Source organism: Cebus imitator, unplaced genomic scaffold, assembly GCF_001604975.1.
Source record: "Cebus imitator isolate Cc_AM_T3 unplaced genomic scaffold, Cebus_imitator-1.0 Scaffold286, whole genome shotgun sequence".
Taxonomy (NCBI): Eukaryota; Metazoa; Chordata; class Mammalia; order Primates; family Cebidae; genus Cebus; species Cebus imitator.
In genome coordinates, this window is record NW_016107601.1 from 368,387 (window position 1) to 395,389 (window position 27,003).

Below are 27,003 nucleotides of genomic sequence, written 5' to 3' on the forward strand. Positions count from 1 at the left end.
ATGTAAATTAAGAAGCTATTAATCACTTTACAGAAGTATTCTTCACTTTATAAAATACATCAATTCCTTTAAAAAGCAACTTCTTAATGTGTTCGAATGTAATCCATCTCCCTGAAGCTTGATTTACATACAGGGTTTCAGGAACACGGCTAGCAAACAGCCTGTGTAAGCCTATGCCACAGACACTTTCCTTCACTCTTCCCCACTCAGGCATCACCATTGATACCTTCAGCCCCAGACTTATGAAGTCCCTACTGTGTGTAAAATTATTCAGTGAGCCTCCTACGCTACATGGAAATCCTGTGAACTGCTGACACAGAGACTCTGTTCTATACCTGACTCTTGGGGAGACTGTGTCCACGCAAAGACTGAAGGATTTAAATCTTGCCATGGAGGAGAGGCCACCCCCTTACCACCCCACTAGAGGCTGCATCTCAGCAGGAAAAGCCGAAGAGACCATCATAGTGGTCAGGAATAGGAAGGAGGAATCAGGGAGAAAAAGGAGAAAGAGAAGACCTCTAGGAAAACTGAGAATCCCTCAGTATCTACACAGAGTCCTCAAGGGCTCTGACTTATACGAGCTATGAGAAGGAATGAGAAATACAAAGGACAGAATTGCGTATCCCAGATCTTGTGGGATAGCACTGATTTCACATGTACTCTGTATCTGTGTCCCCCTAAGTCTAGTTTTGGGGTATGGGAAAACATGGTCCTTGTAGCTCCAGGAGCTTTGTTGGTCTAGGTCAGAATGACAGTTCTATTTGTTTCCCCTAGGAGCTGCACAGCAATCCCCAGTTTTATTCTGGCAAGGCTAAAAGGCTGGATCTGTGCCAGGGCATTGTAGGTAAGTGTGCACAGCCTCCAGAGACCACACACCAGGCTGCCTGCTGGCCAGGCCTGGCCAAGACAGAGTGGATGATAAAGAAGAGAATCCAGTGATCACCGCTGGAGAGAGCCCCAGAAATGGTTATTCATTGGCAAACTCTGAACACCACCTGGACAGGCTCTGTTCTTTGCTGTGAAGTTTAGAAAAGCTGGTCCTCTGAGGATGCGTGGGAATGCCATATCCTGCCTAAGTCCTCACATCGTCCTCATTACCAGTTGACAGGTCTAAATTTTAAGTTTGGAAAATGCGCTCACTCTATTTTAGCTCCCACAGTGGGGCCTTCTTGAGATAGCAGCCATTAGCTTCCCAGAACAGGATCAAAGCAGACCTACCCTCAACTCTACTTTTTAAAAATAGTAAATTGGTCATCAGGGAAGGCCCAAGTCCAGTGATATCCATATCATAGACAGGGATATGGGGTCCCGAAGGGTTGAGGCTTTCTCAGAAGAACATAAATCAGCTTCAGAGGCAAGATTTGGAAAAGGGGGATGATGTTCAGGTCCAAATTCCTGAGGATAGGGCATTCAGGAATCTAAAAGCTGGTCCAGGACCATAGCTCTGATTTTGGAGTCAAGTTGGATTTCAGCCAGTGCTCCCAGTGCTCCGCTCTGCTGACTCATCATCTGCCTGCCCAGTATATACTTCTCTTCTCCTAAACTAGGCTGCTAGCCCAGAGAGGGTAGCCACTGGGACCAGGCATTTCCTGCAGGTATGAAGTCCCTGATAGATTCATGCAGATGCTGTGTGCTGTCCGACTTAGGAGACTGCTGGTTCTTGGCTGCTTTGCAAGCTCTGAGCTTGCAACAGGACATTCTGAGCCGGGTTGTTCCCCTGAATCAGAGTTTCACTGAGAATTATGCTGGCATCTTCCAGTTCTGGGTGAGTGTCTTTCCAGGGCCTTGGGACGGAGGAAACCATAGGAAAGAGGGTTTCTGGAGGACCATGTCTTCACCTTCTGGGCTCACCACCATCTGCAGGAGTCCTCATTCATCAGGGGCCACTCTCTCCCTCCAGTTCTGGCACTACGGAAACTGGGTTCCTGTGGTGATCGATGACCGTCTGCCTGTGAATGAAGCTGGCCAGCTGGTCTTTGTCTCCTCCACCTACAAGAACTTGTTCTGGGGCGCACTTCTGGAAAAAGCCTATGCCAAGTAAGAAACCGGCAGAAATATCCCCTTTACATCGCTTCTTTTTCTCTCTCTCAATGTTGAGGGAGCGGAGTGGAGTCAGGTAAAGTTTATGAAATGACATCCTGAGGCATGTCTCAGCGGACATAGAAGTGACAATGTATTCAGAGTCTTTTGTGTATGGGTCACCTCATCAAAACCTGCATTCAAGAGTTTTGCCTTTCTCTAATGGATGGAATTAAGGAGAATCGAAACTCTGAGTGTATATTCTCTCCTTTGCTCCTGGGGTGGAAGGAAGAAGTAGCAACATACACCCAAAGAATACCTAAGCAAAGGCTTCACTGCTCATTCAGACAATCTAATCTACAGTTTAAATGCCCCTTCCTTTGTTTTGAATGAAACTTTCTCAGCCTTGCTAATCACTACTGTCCCCAGCAGCTGAGAGGCCTGCATGAAGGAGCAGCAGCAGGGGATCCACCTGCTTGGGTCCCGGTGGGGTGGTCTGAACCTGAACATCAGGGACCGGATTGTGGGCGCAGCTTCAATGATACAGCCACAATATGAAAATTCAAGAGTTTTTCATACCTACAGACCCTAGAGGGTACTGGCATGTATGGAGGGCACACACACACACACACACACACTCACACACACACACATGCACAAACACACACATATACACACTTGCACACACACGCACACTTGCACATGGAGGTCAGGGAGCCCAGGCAGAAAGAGAGAAAACGGACCCGTGGTGGACCCATAACTTTTCTTGAGCCCAGGGTGTTGTCCTAATGGGTTTCCCTCAAGCAGATTTAACTGATGGATTCAAAGCAAGCAGACACTAGTTCTAGGAGATCTTGCTGTGACTGACAGGCAGTCACTTTAAGATCTCAGACAAACATCTGAATTGTCCATTTAAAGGAAGTGGTGGGAAAGAGAGGCTCCCAGTCTTCTAGGCAGGAGAGATGCCTCTAAGTTTTACCTATGACCACCAGCCGGAGCCATTCAGGATGGGCGTGGGATTGGAAACTGTGTCAGCATTGCCTGCGCCCTGCTTTTGGTATGAGAATATTAAACTCCTATTTAAAAGTGGATGCCAAGGCCACATAAAATTATAAACACTCACTATACTCTTCCTCTCATGTTTATTTCTTCCCTGGGCAGGCTCTCTGGTTCCTATGAAGACTTGCAGTTTGGACAGGTGTCTGAAGCCCTTGTAGACTTCACTGGAGGGGTGACAATGACCATCAACCTGGCAGAAGCCCATGGCAACCTCTGGGACCTACTCACCAAAGCCACCTACCACAGAACCCTCATTGGCTGCCAGACCCACTCAGGGGTGAGACTGGGCTGGCATTGGCAGAAAAACATCTTCTGCACCCATGCTCTCCATCTACCATCACTGCTGTCCCTGGGTGTGGGCTCACGACGTCCACCCAGCTCCTATTGCTGAGGTCCTGGTGCTCAAACCAGAGCAGCAAGGCCAGGTGTGGTGGCTCACACCTGTAATCCCAGCACTTTGGGAGGCCGAGGCAGGCAAATCACTTGAGACCAGGAATTTGAGACCAGCCTGGCCAATATGGTGAAACCCTGTCTCTACTAAAAATACAAAAATTAGCTGGGCATACTGGTGGTCACCTGTAATCCCAGCTCTTTGGGAAGCTGAGGCAGGAGAATCACTAAAACCTGGGAGGCGGAGGTTGTAATGAGCCAAGATCGTACCATTGCACTCTAGCCTGGGCAACAAGAATGAGAGTGTTTAAAACACACACACACACACACATACACAAAACAAAAAAAATACAGAGTAGCAGTACTGAGGCATTAGGGCAGGCAAGGCAGTCGGAAAAAGAAGACGATGCGCAGAGCAGGAAGCTAACAATTATTAAGTGCCAGCTACACGCAAGGCACTTTCTCCATCCTATTTGATAACAGCCAAAACCATGGAACGTGGGTAGGAAGCCCTCAGGTCAGCCCTTCCTTCACTGATGGCCAAGCATGTCACCTCACACATTGATTATGCAACTCTAAATGGAGATTGTCGTCTATAAAATGGAGGGTATGACATGACCACTGCAGAATGGATCACTTATTGAGAGGGTGGAATTAGACTATGGATACCAAAAAGCTTTGAAAAATGCAGTGTCCGTACCATGATTCTCTCCCACATTTCTCTCCATAAACCCCTGCTCCAGCCAAGCAGCCCTCCCATGACTCAAAGAATAAGCTGCAGATAGCAGAAGACTGATCAGGACCTCTCTTGTCTCTGCAGAAGGAGAAGGTTCTGGAGAACGGGCTGGTGGATGGCCATGCATATACTCTCACAGGAATCAGGAAGGTGGGTTGAGGTCAGCCCCTTGGTTTCCCTCTCAGCCTTGCCCTTCCCTCTCTGGGCCCTAGCTCATCTTGGTAGATTTAGTTTCTGCACCCCCTGGGGAGTGGGTAAAGTCTTTGGTGGGTCCCTGTGCCTCTGCACCTATTTCCTGGGGTAAAGTGGTGGGTCCAGCCTTTGCCACTGCCAATGCACTATCCCAACCTCATCCCCTGGGGCAGCCCTCAGCCAACCATCCTCCCACCTGCTGTATCTCACAACCCTTCCTTGAACTTTACTTCACTCTGGGCTGCCAAGAACAACCATTTTATCTGGTTCTGCCCTCCCAAATTTCTACTCTCTCACACACTTCTTTATGTCAGTCTCCATATGACAGTTTCCATTACTATCCATCTTTTGAGTTCTACTAGGCATTTAGAGGAAGATACACCAGACAGGACCTGCCTACAAAGGGCTGACAGTCAGGTATGGTCACAAACCGTATCTGAAAATGAGGAGGAAGCAAAGTTGAAACAGAAAGGAAAGCATAGATAAAAGGCTTTAGGAATTCATGGGTGGGAGAAAAGACCTCCACTGAGTTGGGTTAGGGAGAAGTCAGAAAAGTCTTTTAACGCGGAGGTGACATTTAGTTGGCCCCTGAAACGGGTGGATTTGTGCAGGGTGAGAAGAGCATTCTGGTGGAGGGAGCAGTGTAAGTAAAGCATAGAGATAAGAAGTCAGCAGGTTTAAGTTAAAGAACCTCTGATATTCTCAAGAGAGCCCGACTCCTCCCAAGTCCTCCAATTTTCTTTAACTCTGTTTCACATTTCTTGGACTCAATTCACACTTAACGTCTTCCTTCTAGATCTCCAATAACTATGTTGGCGTGTGTGCCTAGAGCTTTTAATTGGTTTCCATATTTATTAACAAAATTTACATAGCACTTACTACGTGCTAAATACTGTTTTAACTGCCTTACACATGTGGACTCATTTCATCCTCACAGCACTGTCCTGAAAAGGCTGTGAACTCCAAATATCTGAGACAGGTCTCAGTTAATTTAGAGAGCTTATTTAGCAAAGGTTGAGATGTGCACCTGTGACTCAGCCTCAGGAGGTCCTGACCATATGTGCCCAAGGTGGTTGGAGCACAGCTTGGTTATATACATTTTAGGAGACATGAGACATCAATCAACATATGTAGGATGAACATTTGATTTCCTCTGGAAAGGCAAGACAACTCGAAGCAGGGAGGGGGCTTCCAGGTCACAGGTAGATAAGAGACAAGTGGTTGCATTCTTTTGAGTTTCTGGTTAGCCTCTCCAAAAGAGGCAATCAGATACGGATTTATCTCAGTGAGCAGAGGGGTGCCTTTGAATAGAATGAGAGGCAGGTTTGCCCTAAGCAGTTCCCAGCTTGACTTTTCTCTTTAGATTAGTGATTGGTGGTGGTGGTGGTGGGGGGGTGTTCCAAGATTTACTTTCTTTTCACAAGGTCTATGGGTTTCCTAGGGTTGGCACAACAAATTACCATAAACTGGTGGTGGTAGGGGGTGCTTAAAAACAACAGAAATTAATTTTCTCAGTTCCGAAGGCCTGAAATCTGAAATCAAGCTGTGGGTGGGCATGCTCCCTCTGAAGGCTCTAGGGAAGAGTCCCTGCTTGCCTCCTCCACCTTTTGGTGGCTCCAGGTGTTCCTTGGCTCAGGCTACATATCTCAGTCTCTGCCTCCGTCTACACGTGGCCTTCTCCGTGTCCTCTCCCCTTCTCTTCTGACACTTGTCTTTGAATTTAGAGCCCACGATAATCCATAATTATCTCATCTCCAAGTCCTTAATTTAATTACATTTGCAAAGATCCTTTTTCCAAATAGGGTCGTGTTCACAGGTTCAGAGTGTATGTATTCCCTTTGGGGAGGGTCACAGGTATGATTATATCCACTGCCATGTGTATGACTATTGACCTTATTTCACAGATCAGGAAACGGAGACACAGAGAGGTTAGGCAATTTGCCCTAGGTCTCACAGCTTGTAAGTACAAGGAGCAGAGCCACTTTCTCCTTTATCAGCTCTCTCTGGACCTGTGATTTTCCATTGCAAGTGCTCCGCTGCAGGCCCGAGTCTCACTCAGATCTCTGGAATACTTGCACTCAGCCCAGCCACCTAAACTGCCTCTCGTTTTATGCAGGTGACCTGCAAACATAGACCTGAGTATCTAGTCAAGCTACGGAACCCCTGGGGAAAAGTGGAATGGAAAGGAGACTGGAGTGACAGGTGAACTTTGGGGACATCTTGGAGGGGCGAGAATGGGTAGGTGTAGGCAAAGGAGGCTGCCATTTGCACACAAATTCAAATATGTGCTTCCTTTGGTCTTAGGCTGGATCAGGAAGCTTTCAGACTGGGATGCTCAATCCCTCACATTTATGATGCTTTATGGTATATAGACTGCTTTCTCTTTCATTATAATAATTAAAGCTAATGTTTATTTGCGGGCTTGCCAGCACTGTGCTAAACCCTTTGAATTTTTATTATCTCATTTAATCCCCCAAACAACGCTATTACCAAGTATATAGTTTTGTCCCCATTTTACTAATGGAGAAACTTAGATTAATTGAATTGCCTAAGGTCATACAGCGTGATTCAACCAAGGTCTTTGGTGCCTGAGTCCGGTGTCTTTCCCTGGCATGGTTCAGTAAACTCCTGGGTTTGCTGAGTCAAAGTAGACAAATTTGGATTGGACTCTACACTCTGACTACATAGAGTAGCCTCTGGGCATTCTGATTCGATGCCGGCATTTAGGTTGTTTCTGCTTAATGGTAGCCCTAAAGAAATGTGGGTTTTGCAGGCTAGACACTGGCTGTAGGGCACAGGTAGAAAGGGAGGTCAAGTCCTAAAGTCCTTCCTTCTGTCATTATGAAGATTTATAGTACTTAATCCTGTACAGGTCTTTTGAGTATACAAGCATGTCCATATACACATTATCACATAATCATTTTTATAGTGAAAAAAGTGAAGGCTTAGACAAACAAGTTGAATTTTCCTCCTGATGGAATGTGCTACATTATATTTGTTACACATTAGCAAACAGAGTTGTTAGAGGAGCTGGGTCTATGTGGGAAAACTTGTCATCCCAAGAAATACATAAATTTTAAAGTGTTACAGAAATCTAGCATCATGTTGCTGGTGGCGGTTTCTTTCACAGGGGAACAAGCACTAACATTAGAGATAGATGATGGGTAAAATTACACTGTTGTTACTTCTTAGCTGTGTGATCTTAGTTTAGGCAAGCTTCTTAATTTATTGGATCCAGAGGTATAGTGAATATTAAAATGGTGAGCTTTTATTTTACAGTGTTCAATCTGCTGTTAATCCCATTCAGTATATTTTTCATTTTAAATATTATATTTTCAATTCTAGAAATTCCACTTGAGATTATCTTCCATTTCCCCCCTCATTATGTCCATGTTTCTCTTTACATCTTTGAGAATATGGGGCATTTTTATAACAGCTGTTTTAATGTCCTTATCTGCTAATTCCACCATCTCTCTCATGTCTATGTCAGTTTCTATGGACTGTTTTTTTATTCCTGGTCACAGATCATATTTTCTGCTTCCTCATATGGCTAATAACTTCTTATTGCATGCTGGACATTGTAAATATTAGTTTCAGAGTGCTGAATTTTATTGTATTTCTTTAAAGAGTGTCGGACCTTTTTTAAAGTAAGTAGTTACATTGCTTAGGGATTTTGATACTTTGAAGGTTTTGAAGCACTTTTAGGGAGTCAAGACAAACTTTATATCAGGGATAATTTGATTCTACTACTAAATTGTAAACCCTCTGGGATCGCTAGTAAAGATTCCATATATTCAACAAAGTCTTTTGGCTGGGCACAGCGGCTCACAACTGTAATCCCAGCACTTTGGGAGGCAGAAGGGGGCAGATCATTTGAGGTCAGGAGTTCAAGACCAGCCTGACCAACATGGTGCAACCGCATCTGTACCAATAATACAGAAATTAGCCAGGTGTGGCGGCATATGCCTGTAATCCCAACTGTTTGAGAGGCTGAGGCAGGAGAATTGCTTGAACCTGGGAGGCAGAGGTTGCAGTGAGCTGAGATCACACCACTGTACTCTAGCCTACATGGCAGAGTTAGACTCTGTCTCAAAAATAAGTAAATAAATAAATAAAGTCTTTTAACTCTGTCTAGTGGGAATGCATGAGATTCCCAGCACTGTGTCCCGCTTACAGTCCAGTCTTGGGGAGTTTCACTTTAAGAAAGCACAGACTAAATCTCAGCCAAAGGTGCAAGGGAGCCCCTCTGAAGTTCCTGGAACTCTTTTTTTATGAGCCCCCTCCTCTCAGGTGCTTTGCCCAGCAAATTCTGGTTGTCTTCATCTCCCCGAATTCCAGATTCTGTCTCCTTCACTCAGCCAGACCTGTATGTTCTTTTTTGAGTCCCTTTCCCTGTAGCAGTGACCAGGAAATTATCTTCAGGAAGAAAGCCTAGGTGATGCGAGGGCTCACTTCATTTGTTTCCAACCTCCTGGGATCACAGACCCATGTTGCCTGCTGTCCAGCATCTGAAAACAGCTTCTTCTGTTTTTGTCACATTTTTACTTCTTGATGGTAGAAGGCTGTCAGGACAGTCTTACTCCTTCATGGCCAGTAGTAGAAGCTCAAATCATGGCCTTTGAAAAGATGCAGGTTCAAATGTTAGCTCTGACATTTAATAGATGTATGACTTCAGCAAGTGACTCAATCTGTCTTAACTCAGTTATCTAACCTCTAAAATGAGAATAACGACTTTGTTGTTAGCCTTGAATGAAATAATGTATGTCAAGAACCTAGCCCAGTGCTTAGCTCATAGTGAGCTATCAATGAAAGCTACATGCTACTGTGTAATATAGAATGGGAAATTCAGTTGTCTGAAGCAGCATGAAAATAATAATGAATAATGACACTACAGAGCCTTTACTAAAGAGTTTCTAGCATGCCCCCCACAAGCTTTTCATTCCCTTTTCTATTTTCAGTTCAAGTAAATGGGAGCTGCTGAGCCCCAAGGAGAAGATTCTGCTTCTGAGGAAAGACAATGATGGAGAATTCTGGTATTGGACTTGGGGACTTAGACAAATGTCCTGGCCTACATTTGAAAACCCAACCAGCAGACATTTATTGGATGGGTGCCAGGAACCTCATGTACAGAGATCAATAAGGCACCATCCCATTAGGCACTCACGGTCTAGCAGGACAAACAGCCTCTATAAATATATGGTCCGTCTCTGTGATGAGAGCAGAGGCCACTAGCGTGGAGCTCAGGGAGGGCTCCGCCAGGCTGTTTCCTCCTCTCTGGCTTCCCCTCTGCTCTCTTGCTCAATATATTCAAAAAAGGTTTTGCCTTTTTTGTCCTGAAAAGGCCTTGAGGTAGGAAGAGACTGCAAAGTCTTGCCATAGGGTAGGCCCCACCGACCAGGGCCCTCCAGAGCGGAGTAACACTTCCACTCCAGAGCTACTCACCTCATTTTTAAAAATCGTACTTTAAGTTCTGGGGTACATGTGCAGAACATGCACGTTTGTTACATAGGTATACACATGCCATAGTGGTTGGCTGCATCCATCACCCTGTCATCTACATTAGGTATTTTTCCTAGTGCTATACCTCCCCCATACCCCCACTCCCTGGCAGGCCCTGGAATGTGATGTTCCCCTCCCTGTGTCCATGTGTTCCCATTGTTCAACTCTCACTTACGAGTGAGAACACGCGGTCACCTCATTTTTTGAAAGGCCATCAAGACATTCTGAGCTGATGCTGCTTCTAGGTGTTTGACAGGGGCCCCAATCTGTTCCCCTTGGCTTTTGTTTGCCACTGTTACTGTTAATGTCAACCCTTGTTCCAAGGACTCCTCCCATTAACCATCCAGTTCAGCCTGCTGCAGCCCTCTCCCTTTGGAAGCTCTTTCACTGAACCGAAGCCCTGCAAATTCCTGTTTTTTCCACTTTTTGGTTAAGTAAACTGAGCCAGTTTAAACAGAATGTCACAGGCCATGAGTTGGCAAGTAGGGGCAAACATCTTCATTAATTAATGATTAAGAACTGATATGCAATTCTTACTGAACGTTTACAGATAAAACAAATGACTAGTTAGCTATGCACTAATTCAGCTGCTGTCACCATGATTCCAGAAACAGGAACATCTCCCCCCATCAGCCATGTGGCCAGCTGCTTCCAGCCAGAGGGTGGGGCTTCTCAGCAGCTCCAGCTCCCCACAATGGACCCTCACAGGGATCTAGCCAGCCCCAGTTCATGTACTGATGGCCACCTCAGCTCTGCACAAGAGCTGGTGTCTTTGTCCATGAGAGGGCTGAGATGCCCACTGCTTTGTCTCACCCTCCCCATCGGTCCTGATGACTAGGCATTATCTGGTCCATCTCTTTGTGCTGTTCCTTTTTCCTCTCCACAGGATGACACTGCAGGACTTTAAAGAACATTTTGTGCTCCTGGTCATCTGTAAACTGACCCCAGGCCTGTTGACCCAGGAGGCGGCCCGGAAGTGGACATACACCATGCGGGAGGGGAGATGGGAGAAGGGGAGCACAGCTGGTGGCCGGAGGCAGTTGTTGCAGGGTGAGTGCATGCGCAGGAGCAGGGCTCTTGGGGTGACGTTGTGAGCGGGGGTGTGAGAGTGACTGCACATGGGAGTGCAGCACGAATTCTGCATTAGCCAAGGGGAGAGGAGGCTTGGCTTGTCTCACTATGTGCTGGGGCCCTGGGCTATGACCACAGGGAGGACGGGGCCCCTGTGGTACCAATGTACACCATAACAGAGTCCTGTCAGTCAAGCCGTCAGCCTGTGGGGCTGTATCTTCCCAGAGGGTTGCCCTGTCCTAGTGACCACCAGGGGCCATAGGCACACAGGCATGGGAAAAGCAGGATCAAGGGAGAATCTTTCTTTAGTTTTAGAGAAGGCCACTGAAAACACTGAGGTAACCACCCACTAACTGGGCAGGATTGAAATGGAAATTGCATCAGGTCCTGCCCACCTGGAGCTTGGGAGGAACACAAACCCTGGGCTTCCCAGGCTCGCTAGGCAGGGGAGACAAACTCGTCTGAACTCGCAAGATGGGACAGGTTTGGTGGCTGTGTCCCTTCCTCCACTTTGGAGATAGTGAGCCATCCCCTTTGAAGGCAAGGCCTGTGGAGTGTGACCCCGATGGGCCAGGGTGGCCTTAGCTCTGGAGTCCCCCTTTTGACAGTATTTCCCCCAAAGTCTGAAGCCGAACTTAAGCTAAGGTTTTTGCCTCCAGTAAATGCAAAGGTCCCTAAGATCATGGTCACCTCCCCTGAGAGTTAAGACAGTTGTTTATTCACATAGCACATGCTTGCGGAGTAAATAAAATACATATCCTGATGATGTATTTTATACCTGGGCCAGGCACTGAGCGAGACAAAGAGGTTGCAGTGGTGGGAACAACTCCAGCTCAGTGTGTCTAGAGAAGCCTACAGGTGGAAGAGCAAGGAGGGAGGGCATACAGCCAAGGTTGAAGAGACCCCGACTCTGTCCTGATGGGACTCAGGGTGTCAATCCTGGCAGAGCTGTCCTCAGACTGTTCACCTCTTAGTAGTTTGGTGAGCAAGATGCTTGGGGATACAGGATCCATTCTCACCTTGCTGTGTTCTGCCCCAGACACATTTTGGAAGAACCCACAGTTCCTGCTGTCTGTCTGGAGGCCCGAAGAGGGCAGGAGATCCCTGAGGCCCTGCAGCGTGCTGGTGTCCCTGCTCCAGAAGCCCAGGCACAGGCACCGCAACCAGAAGCCTTACCTCGCCATCGGCTTCTACCTCTATAGGGTAGGTGGACCTCTGAACCACAGGGCATGTGACCAAGCATGGGGTTGCCAGCAGTGACCATGTCTTCCTGGTCCTTGTCCTCTTTACCATCTGTCTCTGTTCACAGACCTGGGTTTTCAAAGGCAGGCGCTATCTTTTAGGAACATGTGATTTAGAACGAGTCACCTTCTTGCACTAGGCCATCAGTTTCTTCATCTGTAAAATGGGGACAATGATATTTAGGCAAAAGCTGGAATAAAAGAGGATTCTGTGGTTGTGCTTGTCATTGTGCCTGGTAGTTAGTACAATCAATACTGGCTTCCTTTTCCTCTCCCCAGAAGCCAAGCATTCTTTCCCTTCCTCTTTTCCAGAATTTCTGATGATGGATTAAAATGTCACTGATAGAACCGCAGGTCTTGTGGGAGGGGACAGGGCTTCTGGGTGGAGCCTTGCATATCAGCTTCTCTTCAGGATTTGGCCTATGAAAGAGCCAGATTCCCTGCCTAATGAGATCTCTCTCTCTCTCTTTTTTTTTTTTTTCCAGATGAACATGGTGAGTTCTGTCCTTAACCAGGTGGCCCTAGTTTCGGGTGATATCACATGTGGCCAAGCCTCCATGGGCTTCAGTTAGACTGCAGCAGGCTTATACTGCGTAAGAAGCTATGATAATGTCTGGTGATGAGAATGTCTGCCAACTTCCTGTGCCTTTGTGAAAGTAAAGCGCATCTGCTAATCTTTTTATTCAAAGACCCCCAAAAGATCCTCATGCATCTATAGGGAGGTCTCAGAGCCTAGCATGAAACCAATAAATTGTAAAATTTATTAAATTCCTACACAAATACCTAGGGCTAATATTGAAGGCCATCACAGCATAGGAAAGATGATCAATGACAATCTTGACTGGGTCCTGAAACCCAAAGTAAGATGGACTTAAAACATATGGGGCATCAGAGACCATGCAGCCCACCTCCCCAGGGAGAAGGGACAAAGGCTTGAGGACATGTGGCAGGAGCATGGGCAGAGGGACAAGAGCATGTCTGGCTTCAGTTGCTGTGGCACCTGGGAGGGGTCAGGTAGGAAGGCCCAAGGAATCCCATCCTCTGAGGGAGGCGGCTATTATTTTATTTCCCAGAGAAAACAGGAGTAAACGCTTAATTTTCTCAGGTTCAATCGAATCAAGTAAAAGGACTATTATAAAGAAATCATTTTATGCTGGGTCTCTTTTTGTTGCTTTCCTCACAACACTGCCCACTCTCAAATTTGCCTATTAATTTAAAAAGGAAAAGTTACTGATGTCATGCCTACTTCTGAACAGAATTTGGGTCAACCTACGATAAACAAGTATAAACAGAGGAAACCCACAAATCAGTTACAAAATGTAAATGCCAAGAGAAAATGACAAAGAGATGAGAGCTAGGTAGACAGTTGCTTCTACCAGGAAAACTAAACCTAGCACGATTACTATGGCTCATTATACAATTTAGATCTGAGATTCCTAGTAGCTCATGGCAAAGAGGGCAATTGGATGATTTCCTAGTTCTCATTGTCTTATAAAAGAATGCCTACATCATAAGGATATATATTTTATTTCCAAAGTACGGAGGAATTTGCTAAATATCTGTTTATGTGGATGGGTGGCGTCTTGGTTAGCAGTTGTGTATAAACCGGAAAGAGGATCCTGGTGTGGGTTTCCTCGCACTCTACAACCCTGAGCGAGAACAAAGGGGTGAGGAAGCAAGAGAGAAAAATAGGGAGAGATGGAGAAACAAAGGAGTCAGAGAGACAGAGAGAGAAAGAGAATACGAATCAGATAAAACAAAAAAGATACCCAAGAAATGTTGGAATCAGAGCTCTGATTCAGGTCTTCTGAGCGCTTGCGCAGTTCTCTTTGTCCTTTACAAGGGTGTTTTCCCTGAGTGACATGGAATTTTATCTGTGTATAGCTGTGAGGTGTAGGTGGCAGGTGGTGGTGGTCCATCTGTACCTGTGACCATCAGTCGTGCCACATCACATACATGGAGGCAGCATCAGGCAGCATAAAGAACATGAGCATGGAGCTCCGCTGTCCTGAATTCCCATCTGGCTGGGACTGTAACTAGCTGATGACTTTGGGCAGATGATCTAACCTGTCTAAGCCTCAGAACCCTCACTGTAAAATGGAAACTGCAGGCCCAAGGACATATTTCCTATCATTTTGTTCTGGTTTTGTTTTTAAGGTAAGTCAAATCAAATGACGTGCATTTATGTATCCCCTGATAGGTTCTACAAAGGTGCAGCCTGCCACACACATACTCTGGTTTTTGCCTCTCCTCCCCTCTTGTTTCATCCTCCACTGTGGAACATTGGATTTGGCAGATCAGGGCCACCTTAGTTCTGGCTCAGAGCTGAGGGCCTCAGACCTGGCCACAGCCCTGGGTCATTTCCTCCCCTGGTATTTTTCTGTCTTCTACCCACAGTACCATGATGGCCAGAGGAGACTGCCCCCCACGTTTTTCCAGAGAAACGCTCCCCTGAGCCAGCCTGATAAGTTTCTCAGGGAGAAAGAAGTGAGTCAGGAGCTGTGTCTGGATCCAGGGACATACCTCATCGTGCCCTGCACCTTGGAGGCTCACCAGAAGTCAGAGTTCATCCTCAGGGTCTTCTCCAGGAAGCACATCTTTTAGTAAGGACACAAGGCCTCTCCTAGAGGTTGGGGACTGCTCGGGCTAGGGCAGGCAAGGAGGGCAAGGTTGGAAATGGCAGAGACCAGGGTTTCTGCTGCTGAGACAGAAGAGATATGGGAAGAGCAGGAGACCAGGTTACTTTCTGCATGAAGGACATCCCTCCCCTTCCTTCCCGCCCTCCTTATACTCACAAACTAACACCTTGCTAGACATTATAGAGAAGAAGATAAAGCACACATGGCCCCTGCCCTTTGAACTTCCAGAAGTTCAAAGTTTGGAAAGGACACAGATATATGAGCAAGTTATTGATCTTCCAGTGCATCCAGTATACTCATTTTATATGCACAGGGTGTTAGAAGAGTCTCAAAGAGGAGAATCTGAGCCAACTCCCATGGTCCTGGGGGAAGCAGGAGTAGCTTCAGGGAGGAGGTGACTATTAAAAGATGTATAAGGGTTGTTCAGATGAGGGGAGGCTGCCATAAACTAGCAGGCTTCCATTCTACTAGTGTACACAGTTCAATTAATGTGCACATATCCCAACCAAACACATTATTTTGCCTATGATTGTTTTACCTGCCAGGTTTTGTGTTTTTTGTTTTGTTTTGTTTTTGTTTGTTTTTTATGTCTTGGCCACAGGTAGTTTGGCTTGATCTCAGGCCCCACTGCCATGTCAGACCACTAAGTCTCATACTCATCTTTTAAGACTAATTAGATGAGGGAGCAGGGAATTACAAGTGGTATGCTATGCACAGGGCTGGAATGTACTCTTTAAGGGGAAGCGGGAGATAAGGTGTGAGAGCTGGGCAGGCCCCTGTGGTGCCTCGGTGAAGGAACATGGAAGATGAGCTCCCCGGAGAGGGGGAACATTGGTCAAGAAATTCCCAAGAGGAAACTCTGGGTTTTTTTCTTTGTTTGTTTGTTCTCAGTGAAATTGGCAGCAGTTCTGGTGTTGTCATCTCGAAGGTAAGTAGTCAGGTGGAATTCCGTATGGCTGGGACTGCTTTCCAAGCCAGGATGTTGGGTTTCTCTTTTCAAGTTAAGGAGCCAGGGAGGAGAGATACAGATCCTTACAGACCCTGTTTTATGGCAGACATTACCTGGTGTATCCTATCAGTCCCTGGGCTTTGCTGTTTTTGCACCAACAAAGAGTAGAGAACTACCCACTGGTCAAGTCCTTGTCACTGAGGGTCCAGAGTGCTAGCTATGTGAGTTACGTCTCTACTTTCTTCTGCTTCTCTTTATCTGGTGTTTCTTTTGTCCATTTCACTGTTTGTGACTTTCCCAAAGTCAGGGAAAATTGGAGAAGCAAGGGCTGTTTATAAATGCTATGGTGTAAAATTAAAGACAATGCAAAGTTAAGCTCATGGATTTCAGAAGCCTGGAAGCCATGAGACATTAGGGTGTACATGAAAGTCCATTTATACAGGTGAATAATTATGTCTTTCTACGTGTCTCTTCCTGTAGGAGATAGAAGATCAAAATGAAGGGCAGAATGAATGCTTCACCAAATTCTTTGAAAAGGTGAGTTGAACAGGTGTGGTGGAGGAGGGTGGGGAAGAACAGGGGACAAAGTGGAGCATATCATTTCATCAAAGCATAGGTTTGTATCTGCTTGAGGCTGCATAGAAACTGTGATTTAAGGCTACCTATTCCCCCAAGTGCCACTTTCTATTAAAGTCCTCAAGTTTTTAGACAAATGAGTAGAGCCATTGCCCTAGAAGTCTCCTGTAAAGTGATTCTCTGTTCTTGAAAGCTGTGTTGATTAGTTGTAGGAAAGCAACTTTAATCTTTCATCCATGAGAAAATGGGATGTGGCAGAGCAGAGAGTCAGAGTTGGGAGTGGGGCAGGGGTGGTGGGGTGGGGGGAAGGAGAGCATGACAATGACAAATCCTGGGGGCTTTAGGGAGAACCATTGGAGGGGAGCCCAGGGAGAAGGGGCCCTTTAGTGGTCACCTGGAGAGGGGATGAGCCTGATAAGAAAGGGGAGAGCCTGGGGCACACACTTACTCCCTGTGGCTTCTTCTCTTGGACTGACCCAGATTTGAGTCTAGCAAGAGCTAATGGTACGAGTGCAGGGCTCTGGAGGCCACGTTCTCCCTAACCTACAAGACACTTAGGAAGCAGGTGAGAGACATGCTGGAAATCTTGTCTGATATTTGGAGCAATGTCACTAAAACAGAGAACCTGAGCCCCTTGTGTTAGTGACATTTAAAGTCACAACTTACCTGCCTTGCCCATCTGGAATTTTGTGTAATGTAGCTGGAGAGGATAAATCAGAATCTTACATGTATTGTTTATAAATGTTTTCTTCCATACCAGTGGTTTCCAAACATTTGATGCTGCAATCCTTTTATCAAATGAAGTCTCATAGATAACCCCAATATATATAAAACAATTAAAAATAGCATGTTATGAATATGCATCAGTTTTAAAAACATCAAATGTTTGATACTTATATTTCATTGGTATATTTTAAAGTCAAATGTTCATATAAAGAGTTTCTTTTAGTAAACTCTAAGGTTAAAATCTAGAGTTTTGACTAATGACATTTTATTAAGAATGAAATTCAAACCAAATTGTTAGCTAAACTTCAGAAGCACCTGGATAGCACCTTCGAGAATCACTGTTCTCTAGAAGCCTACTTAAAAGTCCTGCCTTGCCAGGTTTCTCTGGGCTTGGTACCCAGTTAAAAAGCATCATGAAGTACTTAGAAAATCCCAGTTTAATTTTATGTCCAGTCATATGTTCCCTCTGCCATCTAATGAGCCTTCAGTAACAATTACTTTTTCTTGCCAATCTGCTTTCTATTCAGTATCCAGAAATTAATGCAGTTCAGCTGCAGAACATCCTGAACCACGTGACCTGGTCAAGTAAGTGTTTGAGAGCCATCCTGTACTCGGAGGGGACACAACTTTTCTAAGCTCTGGCTTTGTTTCTCTTTCCTTTGGTGGGATGTGTGAATTACCGGGTGCTGGTCTCAACCAGTGGCTCTATTTTACACAAGGGTGGATTATGTGATCTGAAAAAGCAGTAGAGAAATTTATTCAGCTTTGAAAATCATCACCATTATTATTATTTTGCTTACTTTGGGTATAGAGATATATGGCAGTGAAAGTGAAGATTTCTGCCATTTTGCTAGTCAGAAAGAAGTAACTGAGTATCTCTTTCTTGGCATATCAATTTCATGTGGAAGAATTGCACCCATTTCCTCAACCTGGGATATAAATATTAAGTATTAACTAGCCTACCTAGGGAACTATCTGATGAACTCATGTTAAATTGATCAAGCTACAAAAATCTGGAAGGAGAGAGCATACCACCTAGAAGAATTGCAAATGGGTAGCATGGATGCTTTCATATGAAGCCTGGGATCAATTATTAGGCTTAACATCCATATAAAATATTTTATACATATATTTGGAGGGAGAAGAACATGAAAGAAATAGGCTGATTTCTCCAGGGAGAAAAATAAACTTCAAAGTAAAAAAAGTAAAACAACCAGAGTATTTGCTACAGAAGTTAGATGATTGCTTCTCCTTTATATGAAGCCAAGATTTCAAACCCAGGAAAATTACAGTGCAGACTATTGTGTGATTCAGGCTTTGAACGAATTTGCAGAAAGCTTCTCAAAGCCAAATTCAGTTATCAGTAAAATATCCATAAGGGAAGACTCTAGGAATTGTAGAACATTAGAACTTTCCCTCCCCACTGAAAAAACATTCTAGGCTGATTCTAGGGAAATTACCTAGAAACAATGGCTTGTACACATTTAAAAGTTTTTAAAGTTCTTGATTGCATATATACAGAATGGTTTTCTGAAATATTTGTGAACAAATCGCTTCCATTTAGTCCTGTAAGAGGGTTCTAGATGGATAGATCAGAGAAATACTAGATTTTTGCAAAATATTTGGTGAGTCTCCCATGATAAATAATAAAATGTGGGTTGGAAAATAATAAAAGTAGATGTATTCACAACAAATCTTATCACCATTCCCAAGAGTTATACAAATATAAAACTAGAGGGATAATTCTATCCAGTTACAGGCAAGAGTCTATATGCTTAGATGTTTAGATACGAGTTCTTAGATTCTGTCTGCTATTGGTCCTGTTCATTTCCCCAATTTTTATTAATGTCTTGGAAGAAGACATGGAATATAGGCTTATTGGAGCTGCAGATGGCACAAAGCTGGAAGAAATCATTAATATAATAGATAGCAGAATTGAAATTCAGAATGTTTTCAACAAGCTGTGCCCAAACCAAAAAGATGAAATGTAGTCAGGAAGATAATCAACCATTTTGTTATATACCATTTTAAAATGGTAGCACAAGTTCTTAACAGAAGAGACCTCATTTTCGTGGCAGTTTATGTGAAAGCTATTGGGTGAATTTAGTTGACATCTAGCTGACATGAACTAATAGTTTTGAGTTGTTGCTAAATTAGCTTGTACACACTCAGGCTGCATTTAATGGGCACATTTAGGTGTATGTTTTTAAGGTTGTGTTCCAGGAAACATTGGAAGCCAAGAGGCTTAGTAAGTGCTCCATGAAATAAAGGGGTTAGTTTCCGTGGTCCGTTGTACTTGGGTCTTCAGTACCTCACACACAGTAAAGTGTATGGTGAATGAAGGAAAGCATTAATAGATGCAAAGTATCCCACATTTCTTTGACCACAGAACTCTTTGTCTGCAGAAAATCTCCTTTGAAACATAATTTGGGAAATGCAGACTGAAAACTGGAGGTGATAGGTCCACTGTGTTCTGTTCAATCAAATTGCATCTGGAAGACTGTTTTCAAATCTTGGTACCATATTTTGAAGAGATACTGGCAAAATGTAGGGCTCAGAAAAGGATGTTGAGGGTTTAGAAATCATCATATCTAAGGAGTGGTTTGAGAAATACTTTAAAAGGTAAAGCAGAAGTCAAAGAAGAGACAAATATCATTTTATGGTGTTCTGGAGGTGAAACTAGGGCCAGTGAGCCAATATTATAGGAGGTTCCTTTGGACTTAATGGAACAAGTTTCTCCTGACTGTAGCTCTTCATCAATGTGAAAAAGTGAGCACCCGTAACTGATGAGACCATCCATCAAGAAACCTGAGGAGAGACGGTGTCGTGGCTCACACCTGTAATCCCAACACTTTGGGAGGCCGAGGTGGGCAGATCACTTGAGGTCAGGGGTCTGAGACCAGCCTGGCCAACATACTGAAACCTTGTCTCTACCAAAAATATAAAAAATTAGCCAAGTGTGGTGGTGTGCTTCTGTAATCCCAGCTACTCAGGAGACTGAGGCAGGAGAATTGCTTCAACCCGGGAGGTGGAGGTGGCAGTGAGCCAAGAACATGCCACTCCGGCCTGGGTGACAGAGTGAGACTCCATCTCAAAAAAAAAAAAGAAAAAAGAAACAAACCTGAGGAAAGAATCCTCCAATTTGGATGGGAGCTTGAACAAGTTGACTCTCGGATCCTGGCCCTCCCTAGGTACAAAAGGCATGCTCATCTGGCCCTCTATGTAAGCAAAGCAAAGCCATGCCAGGTATCCCTATAGCATTTGACTTGGTCCATGGGTGCAGGAATAACTGTCACCCACCATGCTCTCTCTATTACCTTCCATTCTCACTCTGCCCAGTCCACATACATGGTGGTCATCAGAGCCTACAGCTGGCCCACCCAGCACTACCTCTTCCTGCTCAGAAAAGGGATTTGCAGACCTGGGGCTAGCCCCCATGTGGCCTCTTTTTGTTCCTTTACAGGTCTGGGGAGCACACAGCCCCTCTTCAGCCTGGAAGCCTGCCAGGGGATCCTGGCGTTACTGGACGTATCTTTTCAGGTTTGTGGGTGGATGGGTGCTTTTGGTTGAGAGCTTCACTCTGGAGCTAGGAAGAGTGGATTTGAATCCCATCCCCAGCCCTTGCCAGTTGCGGATCCTGGACAAGTTCGCTGAGCCTCATTATGCTCATCTGGAGCATGGAGAGAGTGTTGAAACTTACTTGGTAGGATTAATGTGGGAATGCAAATGGAACAGTACAGATAAAATTTGGGAACAGAGCTATCATCTAATAGGTGACCAATATCGGCCATCCATCACAATAATCTCATTTCCTGGGAATGAGGATGAGGCAGCTATAAGGTGGTGGTTAGTAACAGCTCTTCAGGTTTACAAGAGCCTTTCCAAAGCCTTAGGGCCATATGTTTTCCATTTAATAACTGGGTGGTGGCTGCACCCATGCATAGACCAGGAAACCAGGGCTCTAGGAAGTTAAACAACATGCCGTGAACTCAGTCGTCCTGTTTCTCAACCCTGCAATATTTCTAGCAAACGCACTGCCTTTCTAAGTGGATAATTGTAATCAAAGTTTGATCATCCATACTATGGAGAGACATACTGAATAGGTAGCCTAAGGGAGGTTGTAAAAACAAAAACAGTCTGCAGAAACTCAGAGACAGTGCAGGATTAGGTGTACAGGTACAGGCATGGGGCAGGTCCCAGCCCTGTAACCAGCTGTATGAACCTGAACAAGATCAGACCTTCTCCAAGTGCTCATTTCATCAGCTAGAACATGGGGGAGTTAATGCCTACCTCACCTACTACAGGTGAAGTGTGTAACTCAGTGATAGATTCATGGCGAGGGCTCAAACAGAGATGGGGTATGGTGGTACTTTGACCCAATGTCTCCGATGCTAGGGTATCTGGACATGGTCTACAAGGCCAACCATTAAACTTAAAAAACATAAAAGGCATCCTTAGCCACCCTGTGCCTGACTCTTTCCATAAGCTTTTTTTTTTAAAAAAAAATAATAATGAAAAAAGTTACTATTTTTTAATTTAAATCACATCTAATTGGCCATGTCAAAATATCCTGCCTCACTTAATGCTAGCTGTGGTCATCACTATCATCACCACCGCTTCTCCCAGTACTGCTGTGCTCTGACTTATTCTGCTTTTCCCTAGCAAGGATGGAGGGAGCCCTGGGCTATCTGACCAGTGAGATAAGGCCAATTGGTGAGATCAGATATGAGATATTGAATGAGGCCATCCACAGATTGCCAATTGCTTTGTGGAGGGCGGGTCACTGCCTCCAAAGCATGGATGGAACTCTCCCTGGTAGCTTTTACCTTAACCCTTTCATCAGCTTAATGCCTCGGGTACTATGAGCATCCAGGAATTCAGGGACCTGTGGAAGCAGCTGAAGCTCTATCAGGTAAGAACAAGTCAAACCACCGCTCTTTGGAAGATGGTGTAGAAATGGCAATTCTGCAAAGCTATACGAGACACTTCTTTCCTCTGCAGCCCTTTATATCCAACTCACCAAACCTTCTCCACTCTCCCATCCATGAGCATTTCTTCCATCGATCTCTTCCAAACTCAGGGAGCCTGTGGCAGTAGTCTCCTGAAGTTCCAAAACACACATCTGATCATGCTGCTTTCTTTCAAAATGCTTTTTAAGACTCCCATGGGCTTCAGAGAAAGACCAAACTCCTTGGCACACTTGGCATTTAAAGTCTGTCATAAAATTGCTCCTTCTTGCTCTTCCAATCATTGCTTACAACTCACAACTCTCCCACTTGTCTCCTGAGTCAGAAAACTGGAATCACTTTAGAGTGTGGATAATGTGCTTATGTTAAGCACATTTACCCACACCAAGGCTGTCTACACCCCATGAGAAAAAGACTTTTCTCTTTCTCATAAGCCTTGTTCTGTAGGAAACATGAGGTGGTGGGATCCTGGCATGGACTCTGCCATATCCTTATCCTGGCAGCAGGCCCTGCATGTGGAGCCTCAGATATCTTCAACAGCCCCTCTGCGGTGCTGATGGGGCACACAGGGTCTCTCAGATGGCGCTTGGAAATGCCTGGCTTCCTGAACCTCTTATTTGGTTCTTTGCAGAAGGTTTTCTACAAGCGAGACAATGGGTCAGGATACCTGAGCTGGGCACAGCTGCAGACTGCCATGAGGGAGGCAGGTAGGCACAGGAAAAGCTGGAGCTGTGGGCACCCATGGGCAGGGTGCACACTCACCAAGCAGGGGAGGGGGGATGCATGGCATGCTGTAGTAACTCGAATGCACAGTGTGACTCTCAAAGACGTAGCTCTGCAATCAACACAAACATTTTTTATGACTGTCACTGTGATCGGAGCCAAATTGATGGACGGTTTGCACATTCAACTTCTCATTTAATCTTCAACACCACCACTTTGTTATAATCCTCACTTCACAAAGGAAGAGATTGAAGCTAGTGGCCTGGGGTTTAAATCCAGGACTACCAGGCTCCAGAGCAGGTCCTTTTGAGCACTTAGCAGATTGCCTCCTTTCTTGAAGGCCAATCACATCCTTGATGAAAAGAGCCCCAGGCTGATTGCCTTAATAGGCAGGGGTGAGGAATAGGGATTAAATAAAATAAATTGGTTAAACAATTAAATGATTCAAAATGAACCCTATAAAAGAAGATTTCCATGCTATCAGGATTCAGGTCCCTAAAGTGGAGGGACAATTGAAGGGGCCTTGGGCAGGAGGGGAGCTGGGTGCAAGCTCCCAGCACCCACAGCAGGAGCCTGTGCTCAATGCAGGAATCGTGCTCAGTGATGATGTCTGTCAGCTGATGCTCATCCGCTATGGCGGCCCCAGCCTCCAGATGGACTTTGTCAGCTTTGTCCACTTGATGCTGCGTGTAGAGAACATGGAGGGTGAGCTGGCGGGAAGTGGGGGAGGGCCAGGGCTTCCTCTGCTGCCCATGACTTCCTACCTGTCTCTATTTTAAGCACAAGAGAAGACAGTTGCCATCCCAGAAACAGCGATCCAGGGAAGCTATTAGGAACTCCAGCCAAGTGCCTGTGAGGCCTGGCTGCAGATACCCAAACTCATTTGTTCCCTGCCTTACTCCAGAGGCAAAGGTTTGAAGTGGCTCACTTATTATAGGTGTGGCTGCATGTGGTCACGTGTAGTCTGACATTGGGTTCCCTCACGTTTTCCGAATGGATGTGGTTAAGGTGAGATACATGGGAGGAACTAATTCATAATGTTTCCAATATACACATTAGCTGTGCTTCTTTTCTGCTGCATTTTCACAGATGTCTTCCAAAACTTAACCCAAGATGGCAAAGGGATATACCTCCAGAAGTCAGAGGTAAGTCTTGCCCCAAGGAAGTGGCTCATGTCATCTTAGGTAGAGGTGGCCCTTGCAGGACCATGCTCTTGTGAAGAGAAGAGCTCTGGGGACCCTTTATTCTGCTGAATTTGAAATAGAGCACTACATTCATTACACTCACTCATTCATTCATCCATCAGATGTTTTCTGAGCACCCACTTTGTGGCAGGCACATATGAAAGGATTGGGAGACTAACTTAGTATATCCAGTAACTCTGATTGCAATAATGCCATGTGACAAATTTACACAACTTCAGCAGCATATGTATGACATGTACTTATTTAGCCTCCAAGTCACATGGCTGGTTGTCAGTGGATTTCACCTGGCTTGCTCATGCATCTGTGGGTTGGCTGAGGGCTTTGCTGGGTACTGAATTGAGGAAACCCTGCCTAGGTTTGCTCTTCTCAGGGAAACAGGAGAAATATAAGAAAGCGAGCTTAAACGTGCAAGGCCTCTGAAACCAAGGCTTCAGTCTGGCACACCTGCAAGTCATTCTGTTGTCCAAAGCACTCACATGCCCAAGCCCATTTGCTCCTCTTTCATATCACTGTGCAGGCATAGCAGGATGTGGACACAGATGGGTGAGGACCTGGGTCCAAAAAAGAGCTGTAGCTCTTTGTACTATACTGTAGACAGTAATGGGAGAACTAGTCTAGATGGGATTCTACCAAGGACTTTCTGGAGAAGGTGACATTGAAATTGAAGCCTCAAAGACAAGCTGGTAGAAGGGAGAGTAGGAAAGGTCTGGGCTAGATGAAACAGTATATGCAATCCAGGCTAGCACACAGAGAATGAGGAGAAATGGCTCAAGATGAGTCTCAGGAGATCAGGGTCAGATGAGGCAGGGCCTACAGGCCACAAATAAACCTCACTGAAGGGCCAGCGTAGCCTTCCCCACATGCGCAGCATCTGGTTTTATATTTAGTCTTGTTTTTGTGACGTCTTCCCAAATCTCATACAGTTTGTTAAGTGAATGAGGTGATATGCCTAGGAGAAGACAAATTCATGTATAAAACTGATTATCTTCCCTGATCATTCAAAATGCACTGATATATTGAACAGATGCTAGGTGCCAGGTGTGGCGCTAGGTAATGTTCATTTCAAGGACATTAGAGTCTGGAGTTCAATCCTCTGCTCTTTTTTTCTGCAACCCTTCCTCTGGTTAGGGCGCTTAGAAATGATTCAGTAAAAGCTGGAATGTCTTTCTTAATCTCAAATGTCCATTTTATGGAATTACTTTGCAAGCTTTTGAGACCTGCAGTTTGTGTCACCCCTCAATCCCTCCAAGATTCGGTGTGAAGTGGGTGTGAAGTGGGATTCCACTGGAGGGCCAATGGACAGAATTACCTGAGCCCATCCCTGAACTGCTTAGCCCCACTCTTGAGTGCTGAGTCATCACTCCTGATCCCAGGTAGTCCATCCATAGTGGCAGGCTCAGGTCTGGGATAATAGGACAACACAAGTGTGGCACCTGAAACAGGACAGTCCAACACTGAGCAGAGTCCAGTGGGCAAAGAGTGATCACAGGAAGAGAACTGTACTGGGGTTTGAGAACTGGATCGAAGCCACAACACTCCTTGTAACTAGCTTGGGGACCATTGGCAAATCACATTAAATCTTGGCCTCAGCTGCCCCACATGTGACATGAGTGGAATTAGGTGGTCTCTGAGATTGCCTCCAGCTTTGACCATCTCTGGCTCAGTGAGGATCAGGGCCACCCAAGGTCTGCAAGGAATGGCAGCCACCTTGTTGGATTTCACTCTGAGGCTTTCCCTGACACCATTGGTAACTTCACTGTTCTCAGCTTTATCATTTTTTGGGATTGGCCTGGGAAGTAGTTTCCCCAGAGGTCGCCTGTATATGAGTTAGAGGGGTAGTTCATCACACCCACATAAAGCTGTCAGACCAACGGTCCCATAAATGTAAACATGCAGAATATGCTTAAATGGATTTCTGCTACCCTGCCAGTTTGCACACCTGCACAGAGCTGGCACAACATGCCAAATTGAATTCATGGGAAAAAAATTTCTTTGAGAATTGAATATAGAATCAGCCTGTATTTGGTTGTCATCATTCATAGGCACTGTGAGAAGTCAAGGTTGATTATATTTCAGGTTGATTTATACTTCCTAATGGATGGTATGGTCCCTCTGGCTAAACCATCCATTAATGTTCTGTCTCCACGGCTCCCCAGGATTGTGGGGTGGGGAGGCCCAGGTGAGAGGTGAGCCTGAACTGATTATCATTTGCTTTTCTAACATGTCCAGTGGATGATGATGGCATTGTACTCCTGAGAAGGCTGAGTCTCATCTGCCTTCACTGAGGACTCTGCATGTGGTCCAAGAGTAGCCTTTGGCTGAGACCAACCTACATCCACCCTACTCACTGATCTTCAGAACCGCCTCACCAGCCATCACCTTCTCAGCTGGGAAGATTTCTCTTCTGCAGCCCCTCCCTTGGACAGCCAGCATGCAGAAAGGGAAGGGAGGCAGTAAAGGAAAAAAAAAAAAAAAAAAAGATTGCATCAGATTTGTAAAAGCCAGCCGTCCTTCCCTGGGGCCACAACCTTGTTACAAGCAGAGATGTTACCTGACATGGCCTAAACATTCTGACTCCAGAGCTGGTGTGCTTAGCCTCTACACAACACTGCCTCTGTGGCCTCAAACATAAGTGACCGTAGACATGCCACATGTTCTCATATGTGGGGTAATATGTGCCATATGTTCTCATCTAGGTTTCAAGGTCTGAAGAGGGAATGAAATATCCTTAGACATTTAGTCCCAGCATCTGCAAATTGATAGAGACATAGGCTAAATTTCAGTTGTTTAGACATGGGGTCAGGAATATAGCAGGCTTTCAGAAACACAGAAAATAAGAGAATTGGCAGAGTGCGGGTAGGGTGGGCTGGCTCTGACATCTGAGATCATGGGGTAATCTTCTGCTGACAATATCTCCATATGATTGGATTTAGGGGAACCCAGTGGACTTAAAGCACCTGAGTTCTCAAAGGGCTTCCTGCTTGTGACAGGTATCAGTCTGTTTACTTGAC

At 45.3% G+C, this 27,003-nt stretch overlaps 1 protein-coding gene across 1 annotated transcript in view; it reads left to right on the forward strand.

Annotated features, from left to right (window-relative positions):
- The window catches only part of CAPN14 (calpain 14), a 52,148-nt gene extending 25,739 nt beyond the window's left edge, over positions 1–26,409 (forward strand). Inside the window, exons 3-22 of the mRNA XM_017501939.2 lie at positions 775–844; positions 1,647–1,765; positions 1,901–2,037; positions 3,181–3,355; positions 4,289–4,354; positions 6,513–6,598; positions 9,355–9,429; positions 10,782–10,945; positions 12,006–12,169; positions 12,693–12,701; positions 14,605–14,810; positions 15,738–15,774; positions 16,276–16,332; positions 17,625–17,682; positions 20,561–20,625; positions 21,941–22,009; positions 22,696–22,771; positions 23,376–23,492; positions 23,877–23,932; positions 26,222–26,409. Coding sequence (XP_017357428.1) covers positions 775–844; positions 1,647–1,765; positions 1,901–2,037; positions 3,181–3,355; positions 4,289–4,354; positions 6,513–6,598; positions 9,355–9,429; positions 10,782–10,945; positions 12,006–12,169; positions 12,693–12,701; positions 14,605–14,810; positions 15,738–15,774; positions 16,276–16,332; positions 17,625–17,682; positions 20,561–20,625; positions 21,941–22,009; positions 22,696–22,771; positions 23,376–23,492; positions 23,877–23,932; positions 26,222–26,248 — 1,833 coding nt within the window. The 3' untranslated portion in view covers positions 26,249–26,409. The remainder of the gene's footprint in view (positions 1–774; positions 845–1,646; positions 1,766–1,900; positions 2,038–3,180; positions 3,356–4,288; positions 4,355–6,512; positions 6,599–9,354; positions 9,430–10,781; positions 10,946–12,005; positions 12,170–12,692; positions 12,702–14,604; positions 14,811–15,737; positions 15,775–16,275; positions 16,333–17,624; positions 17,683–20,560; positions 20,626–21,940; positions 22,010–22,695; positions 22,772–23,375; positions 23,493–23,876; positions 23,933–26,221) is intronic.
- Positions 26,410–27,003: the final 594 nt, after the last annotated feature.